We start from the raw sequence: 17,255 nt of genomic DNA, 5'->3' as shown, positions 1-17,255 counted from the left end.
AGTATTTTCTCGTTGACCTGGAAACTCTTGAACTTGGCTATAACATTCCTGCGATTTGTCATTTGGGGATTTATTGAAGGAAGTGATCTATGGATTCTTTCAATATCTATTTTGCACTCTTGCTCAAGAATATATCAGGGCAGTTTTCTTGAATAGTTTCTTATAATGTGATGCCTAGCCTTTTTTTTTTGCTCATGACTTTCACATAACCCAATAATTCCCAAATTGTCTCTCCTGGATCTATTTTCCAGGTCAGTTGTTTTTTTTTTTCAATGAGAAATTTTGTGTTTTTGTCTATTTTTTCATTCTTTTGATTTTGTTTTATTTCTTGATGTCTCATGAAATCATTAGCTTCTACTAGCCCAATTCTAGTCTTTAAAGACCAATTTTCAACCATGATCTTTTGATTCTCCTTTTTGATTTGGTCTCTTCTGCCTTTCATGATACTTTTCATCATTGGACTTCTTTGCCAGTTCTGATTTTTAATCTGTTTATTACTTCATTTGATTTCTATGTCTCTTTCTATTTGGCCAATTTTGCCTTTTAAGCTGCTATTTTTCTTTTTGCATTACTTTCATTTCTTTTCCCCACTTTTATCTGTCTTACTTGGTTCTTGAAATCCTTGTTGAGCTCCTCCAGAGCTTACAACCAGTTTCCATTTTTTGGGAGATTTTGCATTTGTTTGCTTGTTACTCAACCTTTCCAATTTCTTCTGTTTTTTTTTTTTTGCTCTTTTTCTCTGTAGAAATTTTCTAGGATCAAGAGCTTTCTTTGCTGCTGTTTACCCATTTTCCCTCTGGAGGACTGGGAGTCCTGCAGGTTGCTGGTTATTTCTATCTTAGCTTCTGGCTCACAGGGTTTTGCTTGGAGCTCAGCTCTGAACCTCACCTCCAAGACCTACAGTGCTGTGTGTGTGTGTGTGTGTGTGTGTGTGTGTGTGTATGTAGCACACTTCACAATGTTTTGCCCTGAGACTATATTCACTGTTGCTTCTGCCCTAGAAACCAGAGTGAGGCCAGTGCTATTGAGCTTTGAATCTTACTGCCAGAGCCTGGCACCTCCAGGGGTAGGTCTGTAGTGCTTTTTTGTAAGTGTAGCCTGCCTCCTAGAATCCCGAGATTATCTAGCTCCTGGCTCTGCTGCATAGTAAGTGTGTGTCTGTGGGGTGGTTGGCCTGCTCTTTTCCTTCTGCAGTTTTCCCCTTTATATTGTGGAAATCCACTCTCTCTGACTATGTCTCATGTTGTGTCCAGTGGGAGAGCCCCCTGGCTCTTCCTGCTTTGACTTCTGACCTTTTGAGACACCTTTTAAAGATTAGTTTGGAAGGATATTCAGAACAGCTTCAGAATTTCCCTGCTACCACACTGCCATCTGGACTCCACCCTCCCTTTCCTCTGATTTCAGCTTTTTAATCAGTTGTATCTCATACACTATTCCCTATTATCCATCAATTTAGGGATTTCCCCCCATCCCTCATGTTTCCTATCTGATCCGTTATTGAGTCTGGAGGAATCCAGCCTGACAGGGGCTCACTCTCTCTCTCTCATCTCTTCTCTCCTGTCTTTTGCTTCTCTCACCATCACTACTTCATGCCCTTGGTCACAACTATGCCTGGATAGTTACAATAATAGTTCTCCTAATAGAACTTCCTCAGTTGAGTTCAACAAGTGTTCATTAAACACCTTTGGATAAAAAGACAAAAAACACAAGTTTCTGCCTTCCAGGCAACTTACATTCAACAAGTGGGACTATGTAAGTAAGCTCAAAATATCTTGGAAGTAATTTCAAAGGGGTGAGAATTTGAACCCTTGGGGAAATGAGGGAAGGTGTTATAGAAGGTACTTTGAATTAAGCCAGGAATTCACTGAGGTAGAGGTAAGGAGAAGGTGCACATTCCAGGGAGATGACCTGAAGGAAGACATGAAGATGAAATTCTTTGTATTTGGAGCCCCTAGAAGGCTAGACTGACTGCAGTAGAGCATTCGAAGGGGAGTAACAACTAATAAGACTGGAAAGGTAGGTGAAAGCCAGATAACGAAGGGCTTTAAATTCCCCCAATTCTCATTTTGTACTTTATCCCAGAGGCAATGGGAAGATGTTCTATATTTCATTAGAGATGGGAGACATGGAGGTGTAGTAATATGTTTGGGTTTCTCTTTTTAGGAACATCAGCTTGGTAGCTGTGCGGAGAAACAACTAGAAAGAGGAGAGTTGGAAAATGAGACCATTTAAACTTATCACAATGGTCCAGGCTTTTCCTAATTCCTGTCCACCTCCAAATGTCAATGCTTTCTTCCTCTTGAAATTATTTCGTATTATTTTGCATTACTTTTGCAGCTAGGTGACATAGTGGGCAGAGTGCCAGATTTGAAGTTAGGGAGACCAGAGTTCAAATCCAGCCCTTGGCCACTTAGAGCTGTGTGGTCTTGGGGAAGTCACTTCATTTCTCTTGGCCTCAGTTTTCTCCTCTGTAAAATGGAGATAATAGTAGAGCCTAACTCATAGAGTTGTAAGAATCAAGTGAGATAATTCATGAAAAGGTCTTTGGAAACCTTAAAGCTCTATATGAATGACTCTTAACTTTTAGAGGAAACCCTGGCATAGTGGGTAGAAAATGGGCCAAGGAGCCAAGAAAAACTTGGGTTCAAATTGTCCTTTGATGCACACTGACTATGTCACCCTGGGCAAGTCACTTAACCTCTTGATTTTATAGGCGACTTTTAAGATTGTAAATTCCAGAGAGGATAGAAGTAATTTCATCATCTGAGGGTTTCCTAAGTCAAATCAACAAGCTTTTATTAAGCACCTGCTCTGTGCCAGGCAGTGGAACTCAGACTAATGGGGGAGATAACATTCAAAGAACTCTGTGCAAACAAGCTTTACACAGGTTAAGCTGAAGATAATCCAGAAAGGGAAGGAACTATTATCACAAGGATCAGAACAGGACCTTTACTTAACCTGGTAGTAATTTACACCCCTCCCAACCCGTGCTGAGGCTAGGGTTGGTGCTGTGTGGACAGGAAAATGGGAAATGAAGCATAAGGTGCTAGGTAGAAGACTCTACAAGTTTTAGTAATTGTTTGCATATAGGGAGTGATTTAGGGCTAAGCTAGACACTTTCCTGATAAGATCAGGGGTGAAGCAAGGATGCCTATTATCATCACTATTATTTAGTAGTTACTAAAAAATACTATAGCAATGAGACAAGAGAAAGAAATTGGAGAATTAGAATAAGCAACAAGAAAACAAAACTATCATTCTTTACAGATGATGTGATAGTATACTTAGAGAATCAACTAAAAAAGTTAATTGAAATAAAAGATAGAGGAGGCAGCTAAGTATCTAAGTAGATTGAGAGCCAGATCCAGAGACAGGAGGCCCTGGGTTCAGATATGGCCTCAGACACTTCCTTGCTGTGTAACCTTGGGCAAGTCACCCAACCCTCATTGCCTAGCCCTTACCGCTCTTCTGCCTTGGAGCCAATACACAGTATTGATTCTAAGATGGGAGGTGAGGGTTTAAAAGAAAGAAAAAAAGATATAAGGAGTAAGAGAAAGAGAAGTCAGTAAGCATTAAGTGCCTACTGTGTGCCAAATACTAGGGATACAAAGAAAGCTCCTGCCATTGCAGGGCTCACAATCTAATGAGACAACAAGCAAGCAAACATATACAAATCAGCTGTATACAGAAAATAATCAGCAGGGGAAAAACACTAGAATTATGAGTTATCAGAAAAAAATTCCCATAGAGGGAAGGATTTTATTTTGTTTTTAATCAATTTATTTATTGATTTAGAATATTTTTCCATGCTTACGTGATTCATGTTCTCTCAGAAGGAAGGATTTTAACTGGGTCTTAGAGGAAGCCAGTGAGTCAAGTAGAACTTAAAGACTGAGAACTTGGAGTAACTGGGAGGGTGATCAGCTATCAGTAAGAGAAGTGACCCCTCACCAATCCATTTTTTTAACCAACCCCCTTACCTTTAATATTATGCATTGGTTATAAGGCATAAGGATGGTAAAGGACTAGGCAATGGAGGCTAAGTGACTTGGCCAGAGTCACATAGTTAGAAAGTATCTGAGGCCAGATTTGAACCCAGGAACTCCTGTCTCTAGCCCTAGCTCTCTATCCACTCAAATACCTAGCAGCCCCTCAATGCACTGCTTCCAGATGGGTTTTCATGTATACATCTGGTCATGTTACCCTTCCATCAAAACATCTCACATGATGTTTTATTATCTAATTAGGACTTAAATCCTTTGCCTGGTATTCAAGGCCATCTTCAATCTTGTGTGGTAACACTCTACCTTTCCAGCTTTATTTTCTATTACTAGCCCTTCCCCCATCCACTCTACATTTTGTAGATTTTTTTTTGTCTCTTGAACATGCCCCTATCTCCCTATCTCTATGCCTCCCTTTTCCTCTTAGCCTTTTACCTTTTAAAGCCCAACTCAAGTATTCTTCCCATACTGTCTACGATATTACCTTCTTAATGACTGGTCCCTGCACCATGATCTAGCCCCTCCTCTTCCCCACTCTCACCCTAGGTCTTCAATCAACCTATTCAGGAATAACCTCCCTTTGGACCTCAAAAACCAATTTCCTTTGTACCTCTTTAGTGAACTTTTCAGAGCTGTAACTAAGATGAGGTCGCTGAGAATTTGGCCCAGGCTGACACCATGATGGTAGTAGGGTGCTTCTTCCCTCTGTTTGTCCAGATGCTACCTTCTCTGGGTCTAGCCTGAGCCCCAGAAGCAGTATTTGGAAAGACAGATGGTGGAGTGGGGTCAGGGGAGGAGGACATGAGAATGAGTTGCCCCCTCTCCAGGTATAACTGCATGGGCAACTGTCTCCTGGGACCTCTGTGGACCAGCCACCACCTACCAGCCTGCCCTCCAGCCCCACAACTGAATTGAATCATTGTGGCTGTGGGACTTGGGCTGAACTCTTGCTTAGGGCAGTATCCTATCCTTTCCTAGACTGCCAGCTGTAGGAGGGCAGACCCCCTTGTCTTACCTAAACTGCACCTAGCACAGTGCTCTGGAGTGTTGTAACAAACTTGTTGAATTCAATTAAATTGCCCAGGCAGCAGATCCAGGCATTACGGCTGAAGCAGGAGAAGAAAGCCTTGTTTCAGCACGAGAAGAAGAATGAGCTTCAGGGTGAATCAGCAGGTGATGGGACCAGGGTCTCTCGCCCAGAGAACACCAAACAAAGAGCTTCTGTGTACAACGCCAGACAAGTAAATGCCGATGGTCGGGAAAATCGGAAATATCCAGTACACCTCCCTGCCCTGCCTTTGGGGGTGGAGGGGCTGATCAAGAAGACCACCAGCCAGTGCCCGAGCACACTGAAAGTGCTGGGCTGAGAAGAGGGCTGGGAGCCGAAATGGGAGTGGAGGGGTGGTTGGAGAAGCCAGGCTTCCCCTTGTCCTTTTCAGACTTCTGCCTGGCCAAACAGTAAAGAATGCTGCCGCAGGTCCTGTCTTGTACACCTTCCCTTTTGCCTTCAGTAAGGTGTCTCCCATCCAGCCCTTCAAAACAAAAAGGCTGGGGGGCAGGGTGTGGGAGAGGGTGGTTCCAAAACTCCGTGACCCCACACTCCTAGCGCCCCCTCTAGGAGAGGCTGATTTCTCTCTGTCAGACCCAGCAAATTATCATGCTACCAGATGACTGGGCAAAACTGGAATGTGGAAATGTCAAAATGTCAAGGGCCTGGTGATTTCCTGAAGGACATAACTTGGGGATGACTGTCTTCTGCTGTTTCTTTTGGTTCCCATCTGGAAAAAGCATGCCATTCTTCCCCTCCTCCCCCCACCCCAAGCCTTATTACCTGAGTCTCGAGCTTCCCTCTAAATCCCACCTTATCCCCCTTTCCCCCATGAATGCAAAGACTTGGGTCACCACCCCCCCCCTTGCCTGTGGCCTCCAAACCCTAGGAATGCTGAGCAATAAGAGAGGCTTTTCTAATGGGCCCTTCCCCCTCAGCACCCCATGACCTCAGCACCCTCCTATGCAAATGAATGGTAACAGGGATAAGAGGTGGATTCACCAAGTACCATGCAATATTTGGTTTGCTCCTTCCCAGCTCTCCAATTCTTCCATGTTGCTGCCCTGTACCTCCACCTTGGACTCAGAGTCGAAGCAAAAGGAAACTGAGACTCTGAAATACCTAGAACCCTCCGACTCTCTTCAGGAGACCCCTAAGCAGGAGGCCGAGGCCACCTTTCCGGAGAAAGCTAGTGTGTGTCACTACAGCTCTGTGCCCGACCTGAGGAAGTCCATCTTCACCAGCCCAGAAAAGCAGGAATCCTGGAATCCCATCTCCGCAAATGTTGAAGAATATAACTCTTTCCCTGATGTGAGCATGCTCTCCAGTGGTTCTGGGATGGAAGGCTAGGGCAGAAGAGGGTGGGTGCTGGAGGTAGCTAGGTGGAACAGTGGAGGGAGAGTGCTGGAGTCCAGATGACTTTGCACGTAGCCTCAGCTACTGACTGTCTGGGTGACTTTGGGTCAGTCACTTAGCCTCTGTCTCAGTTTCTACATCTGTATGGAAATGGAAATAATAACAGCATTTACTTCCCAAGGTGCTTGTGGGGATAAAACGAGTTTATAAAATGCTTTGCAACCCCCCTAAACACTGTGTAATAGTAGTTATTGTCAATATTTCCAGGTCTGGGATTAGCTGGCTTCAAATCCTGGTTCTGCCACTATCTCTCCCTTTCCCTTCTCTCTGCCATTTTGTTGTAGATACAAAATTGCTTCTTACCCCTCTGCCTGGGTGAGTCTGGGCAAGTGATTCAGTCTCTCTGGGCCTCGGGAGGAATTTGAGACTAGATGACTTTTAAAGCCATCCACCTTCCAGTGGCAGCTAAATGGCTCAGGGGCTAGAGCACCAGGCCGAGGTTCCAATCTGCCCTCAGAACATTTGCTTCATGACCCTGGACAAGTCACTTAATCCCATTTCCTAGCCTTTGCCCTTATGTTTTAGAGTTGTTTCTAAGAAAGAAAATAAAGGTTTAAAAATACATAAATAAAATCCCTTCCAGTTCTAAATATATAAGCCTAGAACCAAATGCCAAACTTCCTGGATCCTAAGGGGAGAGACTCCTCTACCAATGGTCAAGAGCGCTGGATTCTGGTTTTTGTTCCATATTGTTTATTGTGTGACATGGTGGCATTTACCTAACTGCTTCAGGACTTAGTTTCATAGGATCCTAGATCTAGACCTGGAAGAGATCTTGGAGACCATTTTACAGGTGAGGAAACTGAGATCCAGGGAGGGGGTGGCCTTTGCCAATATCAGATGTTTGAACCTGAGTCCTCTGAGCCCATATTTGCTCTCTTGCAAAATGACGCCTCCTAGTTTTAAAACTCATGGAATGGAACGGCATAATAGGTGAGGTGCCTAGTCAGGCAATGCAGTGGATAGGTGATGCAGTGGATAAGAGTGTTGGCCTCTGAGCAAGGGAGACCTGAGTTTGAATTCTGCCTCAGTTGCTTGCTAGCTGTGTTGCTCTGGGCAAGTTTACTTTAATCTCTCAGCCCCCGTTTTCTCACCTGTGAAATGGGGAGAATAAAAACACCAATCTCTCTAGGTGAGTGTGAGGATTAGAAATAACATTTGCCAAGTGCTTTGTAAATCTTAAAATGAAAGCTATTCTGCCAGTATGGGGCAGCTAGGTGGTGCAATAGATAGAGAGATGGGCCTGGAGTCAGGAAGACATCTTTCTAAGTTCAAATCTGACTATAGACATTTACTAAGGGTGTGACCTCAAGTCTTTGCCTCAGTTTCCTCATTTGTCAAATGAGCTGAAAAAGGAAATGGCAAACCACTCCAGGATCTTTGCCAAGACAACCCTAAATGACTGACAAACAGCTACACGACCACAGACCTTAAAATGATAGCTATGGGATGAGTGCTATGGGATCCTAGGCTTGGAAGGGACTTATCTACCTGTATCTCAGATATGGCATAGTAGATAGACTTAGAGTAGAGAAGACCCAAGTTCAAAACCTGCCTTACTTGGGGCCACTTGGGTAGCACAGTAGATAGAGCACCAGGCCTAGAGGTGAGAGGACCTGAGTTCAAATACGTCCCCAGACACTTCCAACTCTTTGACCCTGGACAAGTCATTTAACCTCCATTGCCTCCTAACCCTTGCCTCGATTCTGTCTTAGAACTGACAGTAAGACAGAAGGTAAGGCTTATTTGTTTTTTTTTTTTTAAACCCTTGCCTTCTGTCTGGCAGAAGAGCAGTAAGGGCCAATCAGTGGAGATTAAGTAATTTGCCCAGGATCACACAGCTTGGAAATGAGGGTTTAAAAAACAAATCCCCAATAAAAAAACTTGCCTTGTATAATTGGTGAGATCAAAACTGTACTTACTTGCTTGTGTGACCTTGGACAAGTCACTTTAACTTGGCCTCAGTTTCTACATCTTCCAAATGGGAATAACAGCCCCTACCTCACAGAGTTGTTATGAAGTTTAACTGAGAGAGGTAGTGCTATATAAATGCTAGCTGTTACCTCTATCATTAAAATTATTGTCCTCAGGCAGGATCGGATCCTGTGGAGGCAGATGAAGAAGACCTCCAGAGAAGGAGTCCCTGTAAGCTAGAATCAGTCTAGAGTTCTCAGTGTTCCCTCTCTCCTGGTCAGAAAATTCTTCTCCATCCTTCCTCACTCATTAAACCAACTCCTGTCTTCCTGTTCCTACCAAGGACCCATACAGAGAGGTTATCCTTGACTTTTCCCAATTGAGCTTTTGCCCTCCTTTTCTTTCAGTTTCTTGCTTTGATGGATACCTCCTCGTTATTCAGTAGCTGCTCCCAGTCCCCAGAGCCATTACCAACCTTGATCTCATCACCCAGCTCTACATCATCTCATTGCACCCGAGAAGAGGCAGACAGTCCTGTTGAAATCCCCTTCCAGCCCTTGAAGTTCCTCCAGCACGCCTCCCAGGAGAAGCCATTGACTTCCACCAAGCCCCACACACGGTGGAGCTTCATACAGAAGACGTGGAAACCCTCCTTCAGCTCTGAGAGCATGAAAAAGCAGTTCCTGATGTCCCAGCTCATCGGCAAATTCCCTTTGGGATCCCAGTTCTTCCCGACCAGCCGCAACCCAAAGCTGTTGCAGAAAAACCAAAAAAGTGAGTCAACCCGTTAATAGAGGCTTATGGAACCTCCCTGGAAAAAAGGGCCCTGTGGGTCAGGTGCCTCCAGTCCGGAGGGAGCTGGCAGCTTCCCCGGGGAAACTAAATAGGGATACGCTCGGATTTTGGGGTGCCCCTATTGATAGATGAACCTGTTCTGGCTAAAGGCAGGGCACGGGCTTCAGGTGCAAAGAGGGCATGGCCCGAGACTTCCTGAAAGTAGCATCAGAGATGATTTCAAGTCATGAAATCTCATACTTTTTGGACTTGAGGTGGTCTGAAATGGTCATCTCTAGAGGTAAGGGATACCCACCCCTTGCCTGGGGTAACCAGCTTCAGCCATGTGGAAAGAGCATGGGAAATGGAGTTAGAGGACCTGAGTTTGGAGCCCAACTTTGTGACTATGGGCAAATCATTTCCTTCTGGGGGCTCAAGCTTCCTTCTTTGTAAACTGAGAGGGTTGCTCTAGATCGAGGGTTCCTCACTTAAGCCCTTTCCTGCCATCTTAGAATCACTACTCTGTGTTAAGTCCAAGGCAGAAAAGAGGGATAAGGGCTAGGCAATGGGGGGGGGGGGGGGGAGGAGGTCATACTACTAGGAAGTATTTGAGGCCAGATTTGAACGTAGAACCTCCTGTCTCTGGGCCTAGTTCTCAATCCAGTGAGCCACCCAACTGCATATTTATTTTGGATCTCATTGACAGTCTGGTAAAGCTGATGGTTCCCCATCTCAGAATAACATTATTTAAATGCATAAAATAAAATCTATAAGATTACATCAGGAACCAGTTGTATCAAAACACAATTATACACACACACACACACACACACACACACACACTTATTTAAGATCTCATTTAAGAACCCCTACACTAGTTATTGGAAAAAATTGGGGAAAAAAGTTAAAAAAAATGTTAAACTCTTTACCTTCCATCTTGGAATCAATACTGGGTACCAGTTCCAAGGCAGAAGGGTGGTACGGGCTGGGCAATGAGAGTCAAGTGACTTGCCCAGGGTCACACAGCTGGGAAGTGTCTGAGGCCAGATTTAAACCCAGGACTTCTCTAGGTCTTTAGGCCTGGCTCTCAATCCACTGAGCTACCCAGCTGCCCCCTTAAAATTTTTTTAAAAAATAAACTTAAAAAAATTAAAAGAACCCCTGGACTAGATGATTCCGAGGGGTCTTGCCCAGCCCTGGATTCTATTCTTCTGTGAATCTGTTGGACAGCACGTACCCCAGAACAACAATTTGGGGACAGTGCTGCTTTTTGTCTTTCCAGAAACCGCCTCCCACTACCGAGCCTGTAGGAACCAAAGTTTGGTACAGAAGAAAACCAAGGAGGCTCCTGGCCCACGGCTGCTCCTCCAGAGAACGCAGAGACAGTGCAAACCTCAGAAGGAACTACTGGTGATTGCCATACCAGCCCGGCTTGATCCGAGGCCGCACAAAAACAGGAGGATTATAGGGAGGGATCAGAGTGGTGGGAAAGCCCCTTCCAGGGGCCCCTCATTTTCCAGCAAGAAAGCCACCTAGAATACTAGGTAGGCAAGACTGACTTTTGTCAGAATTGGGCTGTAGGAAGTTCCTTCTTTGTACCACTGATGATACCCACCTAGTAATACTCACTACCAAACTTTGCCTCATAGCCTAAGTCAGCAATGCCAGGAATTCACTTCACAAAGACCAGATTCTCCCTGTGGTTGAGGAGGCGATGATGATACTCCTTCCTCGAGGTGTGGTGGATAGGGACAGAGATGGATGGCCCTCTAAAGCAATAGGTTTGCAGGCGGGCTTGGCATCCTGATCTTATAGGCTGGCAATAGTTTGAGGATGGAGACTTGAGAGAAGTTCCCCAGCCTGTTTTATGGTAGAATATGGGGAAATAAGGAAAAGATGATGATTAAAACCTTAGAGCTTTTTGAAGGAAGGCAGTATATAAAGATTTATGGGACTTTTTTTTTTTTGGAGGCATCGCATATATCAGAAGATGCTGCTAACCCAATGCCATCGAGGGGATGAGGCACGTGCTTTGGGGTTGCTTTCTCCGTAGTGGGAGTGAGTTTTGTTGAGCCATGATACACTGAGCATCTTACCTTGTCCCTCTAGTGACCAACAACACACATGGCAAGATGATCAGGCCATCTAGATAAAACTGACCAGCCTTTAAAGAACTCGGATCCATGCCAGCTGCCCTCATCCATGCCATGCTTTCAGTGTGGCCTACACTGCTTCTAGGGCTTTCTGGTATGGATGGGAAGCTCGTTAGGGCTGGACTTCATGGGTGGGTTTCCCCTTAAATGGTGCCACCAGAAATCCCTGAGTTCAGTCCAATCTTTGAAGGTTCAGAAACTCGAGTCAGTAGGCCCAGGGATGATCAAGTCTTTGGATGATCGACTCACTAAACAAATTCACCAGGGATTCATTCATGAGCTGAGCTGCCAATGTTTCACTTTTGCTTATTTCTAATGGTCACGAGAGCTGACGGGTTGACTGCATAGGACTTACCCTGAACACGTACATGGGTTCATTTTAAGAGACCAGATTTTTATGTCAGGAAATTGTCTGTGAAGAAGGAGTTATTAGCGCCATTAAGAGGAATAATAATCAAACCTCTGTGTTTTTAGGAGAGGTAGCATGGGATAGTGGATGAAGGGCCCGCCTTAGTGTGAGAGGAACTTGGGTCCAAGTCCTGCCTTTATCACATACCACCTGGGTGACTCCCAAGCCTTAGGCAAGTGGAGTTTTGGCATTACAGGGGGGAGTTTCAACCTAAAGAGTTCTCCCACACTAATGAAATCTCAAGTCGGAACCAAAAACAAGTGTCTAGTGTTTTGTAGTTTTCTCATTTGATTATTCTCATTGCGCTGATAAGAAAACCCTGCTGAGAGGCCAACAAGACAAACCCAGGTCTCCTGACTCCCTGGCCACTCATTCTCCGCCCCCCCCCCAAAGGGAGAAAGGGAAAGGGATGAGCATTTATATAACACCTTTTGAGGTGGGAGCTACTATAACCCCCATTTTACAGATAAGGAAACTAAGGCAAACATTAAATGATTTGCTTAGGGCCGTACAACTATTCAGATTGAATGTGAACTCAGGCATATATATGAGCTGTATAGATCCAGATGGGGAAGTGGATAAAGCACTGGGCTTGAAATCAGGAAGACTTCCTTAGTTCAAATCCAGCTTCAGACTCTTGCTAGCTGTGTGACCCTGGGCAAATCACATCACTCCATTTGCCTCAGTGTCCTCATCTGTAAAATGAGCCGAAGAAGGAAATGGCAAGCCACTCTAGTATCTCTGCTAAGAATACCCTTACTTGGGTCATAAAAGAGTTGGACATAAGTGAAATGATTAAACATATTTCTGCCTTCTGGTCCTTTGCTCTTCCTACTTGCTGGAGCTAGAGCAGAGGGAATGGGATCCTTGAAAAAGAGGCTTCTGTCAGGTTTGCCCTCCCTTCCATGCCCTGAGGATATTTTCTGGCCTCACCATATTGTTCCTCCTACACACTTCTAGGAAGCATGTACTACCAGATCCTTCTACTCACCTGTGCCAGTCATCTGTGGTTTGTTTCACTGTCTTCCTACATTTGTCTTAATGTCATCGATGTCTTTCTCTTCATCTTCAAAGCACAGTATAAGATTTCTAAACTTAGAGTTTATTTTTTATTTGCTACACCGAGGTCTTCTACTCCCTTGATGACCTGCTGGGAATCTCCTCCGTCTCCTTAGTAACCTGTCCCCAAACCACAGTAGAGAATGGATTTGGAATCAGATGTGTTTTGAAGCTCCTTGGAAATACCCCCTCTTCCCAAACTGGTGTGCCTTGGAGTGAGTGTACATCTTTAGAGCTCTACAAATTGGGATGACTCCCTCAAAAATCCAAGTTTCACTGGGGGGGGGGGGGAAAGTGGGTGCCAATAGTTCCAGTTCTGCTGGCTACTGGACCAGGCTGTGGTTCATGGACACAACCAGGAGGGAAGGGAAGCTCCTCAAGGGCAAGAGGTTTATCTTCGGGCCAGTGCTTTTCCAGAACAAATGTTTTGATGAATGAACTGGATCTCAGCAACTATTTACCAGCTTTTGTGGCCTCTCCCCTTCCACCAGGCCTGAGCTACCTCTTTAATGTATATACAATCAAATGACATCTTTATCTTCTCTTTCAAAAGTCCCAAACTAGATATCTGATATCTTCTTTCCAAGGCATAAAACTATACCACTGAGACTAGCAGGTCTGCCTTTTACATTCTGACAGCTGTCTGGCCAGGCCTCAGCTAGCTTTGTTATAAGAATGTAATTTTCTGGAGGATTGATTGAAGCTGACCAGGAGCTGCATTTTTGTAGCTGCTGCCCATTGAACATCTTCAGCTTTGCTGCCAAGACTGGGTCCACTGGCCCTTTGAATAGCACCATCATTCTAATTTTGTCCAAGTGTTGAGGAGTTCTCCCTTGGGAAGGGTTTGGAGAAGAAATTACCTTTTTTTGTTTGTTTTAAACCCTCACCTTCCATCTTAGAATCAATACTGCGTATTGGTTCCAAAGCAGAAGAAGTAAAGGCTAGGCAATGGAGGTTAAATGACTTGCCCAGGGTCACCAAGCTAGGAAGTATCTGAGGCCAGATTTGAACCCAGAACCTCCCACCTATGGGCCCAGCTCTCAATCCACTGAGCCACCCAGCTGCCCCCAGGAGTTATCTTCTTAAAAAATCCCCAAAGAACATTTCCTTGCCAGTTTTATGTCTGTGTTTAGATCTGAAGGAAAGGGATGGGATATTCTTGGGAGGCTGGAGTAAGAGAAGAGTTTGGTGGTTCTTGCAGCTACCTACAAGGATATAAGGAAAAAAACTAACCCCTTTCTCCCAGCTTAATGATGAGCTGCCTTGTTGCTCTGGTAGTCATTTTTCTGCTACAATTCATCATGGGGTGGGGGGTAGGAAGGTAAGAGAAAGAGGAAAAAGTTCTATCTGGAAGATGAGGCAACCAAAGTCCTTTCCTATTAATCTGTGTCAAATGACCTTCTTTGGCCTGCAAAAGTATGTGCACATCAATAAAAAAAAATTAAAGCTTCTACATATTAGGGGTGTGAGGACTTAAAAAGCCTGTGGCTCTGGGTATGGTAAGAGAGATGAGATGGTCATCTATGTGCCATTAAGATAAGTAAATGAGGTCAGCTAGATGTCTCAGTGGATTGGGAGGCAGGCACCAAGACAGGAGGACCTGTGTTCAAATCTAGCCTTCAACACTTCCTAGCTGTATGATCTGGTGCAAGTCACTTAACTTCCACTGCCTACCCCTCACTGCTCTTCTGTCTTGACAATGCACAATATTCTAAGACAGAAGGTAAGGCTTTTTTTAAGGCAGGTAAACATTTGCCAAGATGTCAAACTCACTGCTTGTGCCCTTCTCCTTGGGATTGGGGAAATGTAAGTCCCATTCTATGTTTTCTTCCAGACACAGATCATGGGATACTTAGCTGACAGTAGAAAATCTTGCAGTTTCCCAAATAAAAGGGGAAAGTGACAAGTACAAGGACCAATCTTTGTACCTGGGACAAAGGCAGTTCAACCATTTCTGAGTCACCTTAGAACAGTGGAATGCGGTTCAGAGCCAGAAGGAATTTTCAAGATTACCTACTCCATTCACTTTATTTTTTTTTAAACCCTTATTTTTCTGTCCTGATAACTCAAGAAAGGCAAAGGCTAGTCAAACCAGGCTAAATCACTTGCCCAGCAGAGAGTCACAGGGAGTGTCTGAGGTCGGATATGAATCCAGGCCTGGCACTATCCACTGAAGCTCCTGCCCCCTCCAAACCCTTTAAAAGAGAAAATGAGCTCCAGAGAAGGGAAGTGAATTACTGTAGCCCACTTAACAAATTAGTGGCAAGAGCTGCAGCTTACCCTGCTCTAACTGGGATCATACTATCATAAGATTGTATAATAGGATCAGAGATTTGTAACTAGAAAATGTGTAACTTATAACACATGGATTTGAACCCAAATCCCTGGACTCCAATCCAGCAAGCCTTCCAATAACTACATTGCTCCTCTGCCCATTGTTTATACGATGCTATCTCTTGTTTCCTATTCTCAATGCCTAAACAATGGCTGTACTGCTTTAGCCCTAGCCTTGCTCCTCTGGTAATTTCTAGCTCTAATTCTTGGATCACCATCCTTTGGGGATATGATTAAAGCCCCTGTCCCTATCCCAGCAGCATGATTGCTCTTGGGTAACTCATTTAGATTCCTCAAAATTTGATATGTAGTTGGGAAGTAGGACAATTTGCCAGTAACTCCAACAATGCTGCTGCTATCTTGTTTTGTGTACTGGTTTTAGTCCTTTTGATATATTTGATATATTAATATTTTTAATTTCAAGTAAACTTATAAAGGCCACCCTTCAAGGTAGAATAAAATATAGTCTTGATGTCCCTTTTTTGCACTCTTATCCACTGACTGATACTTAATCCAACCCCCATCCCTTTAGCTGAAGAACTTCAAAGCTATCCAGTCCAACTATCTTATGTATGAAGAAATTCAGGCACAGGGAGTTTGTTTTGTCTGAAGTCACATAGAATAAATACTTAAGGATTTAAACCCAGGTCCCCATAACTCCATAACCAGTGATTCCCCCCACCATACTGTAATTTTAGAGAAAAAAAGGCAGAAAGGAAGTCAAGTGCTTTGAAGACCACATTTAGGCTAGGTACTGATCCAAGGCATCACATCTCAAGTTATTTAGGACAAGAAGATCCAAGAAAACAAAATCCAATGACCACTTAAACTCTCAATTAGCTAAATGAGGTCACTTAATTTTTTTTCATGAAAGCAAATAGACATAACACAAAAACTAAAAAATAATTCCTAAAGAATTTGTATTTAGCTTTGGAATACATCAGAACGAAGTCTCATTTCTCTCCTGTGAGACTTCTACTTTGAATATTGACCTACTGGGCTCAAGTGGATGATTTAAGGTGGAGGAAGGGCTCCTCAGGCTATCCACAATGCAAAGAACTTTCACTAAAGCAGTTCAGGTAAAATGGTAGATAAGAGTGAATTTCAGTCTTTTAAATTTATGGACTTACTGTCCAGGGGAGGTGGAACAGCATCAATACAAATGGTCTAAAACCCAGAACCCATGGAAGACATGATTACTACAGATGGAGAAACTACAGGTTTCCTAGAAACTCTGAAGAAGATGGTTGTTGAGCAGAGACTTGAAAGAAGACAGGGATTCTAAAATATGGAGGTAAGGAAGAACATCTTAGGAATGAGGGACCGGCAATGCAAAAGCACAGACCTGAGAAAGCAGGATATTCTGATAGCAAGTAGGACAGTGTGGCTGAACTCTATGGTATATCAGTAATAGGAAAGAAGACTGGAAAGGTAGGAAGGGGCCAGGAACTTCAAATGCAAAAGGAATAAATATTTTATCTCAGTGGTAATAAGGAGCCACTAAAGTTTGAGTTGGAAGTGTGTATGACAGTCAAACCCACTTTCTTTCCTCCTTTCCTTCCTTCCTTCCATCCTTCCTTCCTTCCTTCCTTCCTTCCTTCCTTCCTTCCTTCCTTCCTTCCTTCCTTCCTTCCTTCCTTCCTTCCTTCCTTCCTTCCTTCCTTCCTTCCTTCCTCCCTCCCTTCCTTCCTCCCTCCCTCCCTTCCTTTCCTTCCTTCCTCCCTTCCTTCCTCCCTCCCTCCCTTCCTTTCCTTCCTTCCTTCCTTCCTTCCTTCCTTCCTTCCTTCCTTCCTTCCTTCCTTCCTTCCTTCCTTCCTTCCTTCCTTCCTTCCTCCCTCCCTCCCTCCCTTTCCTTCCTTCCTTCCTTCCTTCCTTCCTTCCTTCCTTCCTTCCTTCCTTCCTTCCTTCCTCCCTCCCTCCCTTTCCTTCCTTCCTTCCTTCCTTCCTTCCTTCCTTCCTTCCTTCCTTCCTTCCTTCCTTCCTTCCTTCCTTCCTTCCTTCCTTCCTTCCTCCCCCCTCCCTTCCTTTCCTTCCTTCCTTCCTTCCTTCCTTCCTTCCTTCCTTCCTTCCTTCCTTCCTTCCTTCCTTCCTTCCTTCCTTCCTTCCTTCCTTCCTTCCTTCCTTCCTTCCTTCCTTCCTTCCTTCCT

The 17,255-nt window shown here is 44.3% G+C and overlaps 1 protein-coding gene across 2 annotated transcripts in view; it reads left to right on the top strand.

Moving 5' to 3' along the window:
* Positions 1-12,813, top strand: part of TTLL6 (tubulin tyrosine ligase like 6) — a 52,038-nt gene extending 39,225 nt beyond the window's left edge. For both annotated transcript variants that reach the window (XM_056816863.1, XM_056816862.1), the window contains 4 exons: positions 5,086-5,242; positions 6,088-6,360; positions 8,787-9,153; positions 10,436-12,813. In XM_056816863.1, coding sequence (XP_056672841.1) covers positions 5,086-5,242; positions 6,088-6,360; positions 8,787-9,153; positions 10,436-10,689 — 1,051 coding nt within the window. In that variant the 3' untranslated portion in view covers positions 10,690-12,813. The remainder of the gene's footprint in view (positions 1-5,085; positions 5,243-6,087; positions 6,361-8,786; positions 9,154-10,435) is intronic.
* Positions 12,814-17,255: the final 4,442 nt, after the last annotated feature.

The sequence above is a fragment of the Monodelphis domestica genome, chromosome 2 (genome assembly GCF_027887165.1).
Source record: "Monodelphis domestica isolate mMonDom1 chromosome 2, mMonDom1.pri, whole genome shotgun sequence".
Classification (NCBI taxonomy): Eukaryota; Metazoa; Chordata; class Mammalia; order Didelphimorphia; family Didelphidae; genus Monodelphis; species Monodelphis domestica.
The sequence above is the reverse complement of the archived record's forward strand: the minus strand, read 5'-3'. Positions and strand labels throughout refer to the sequence as shown.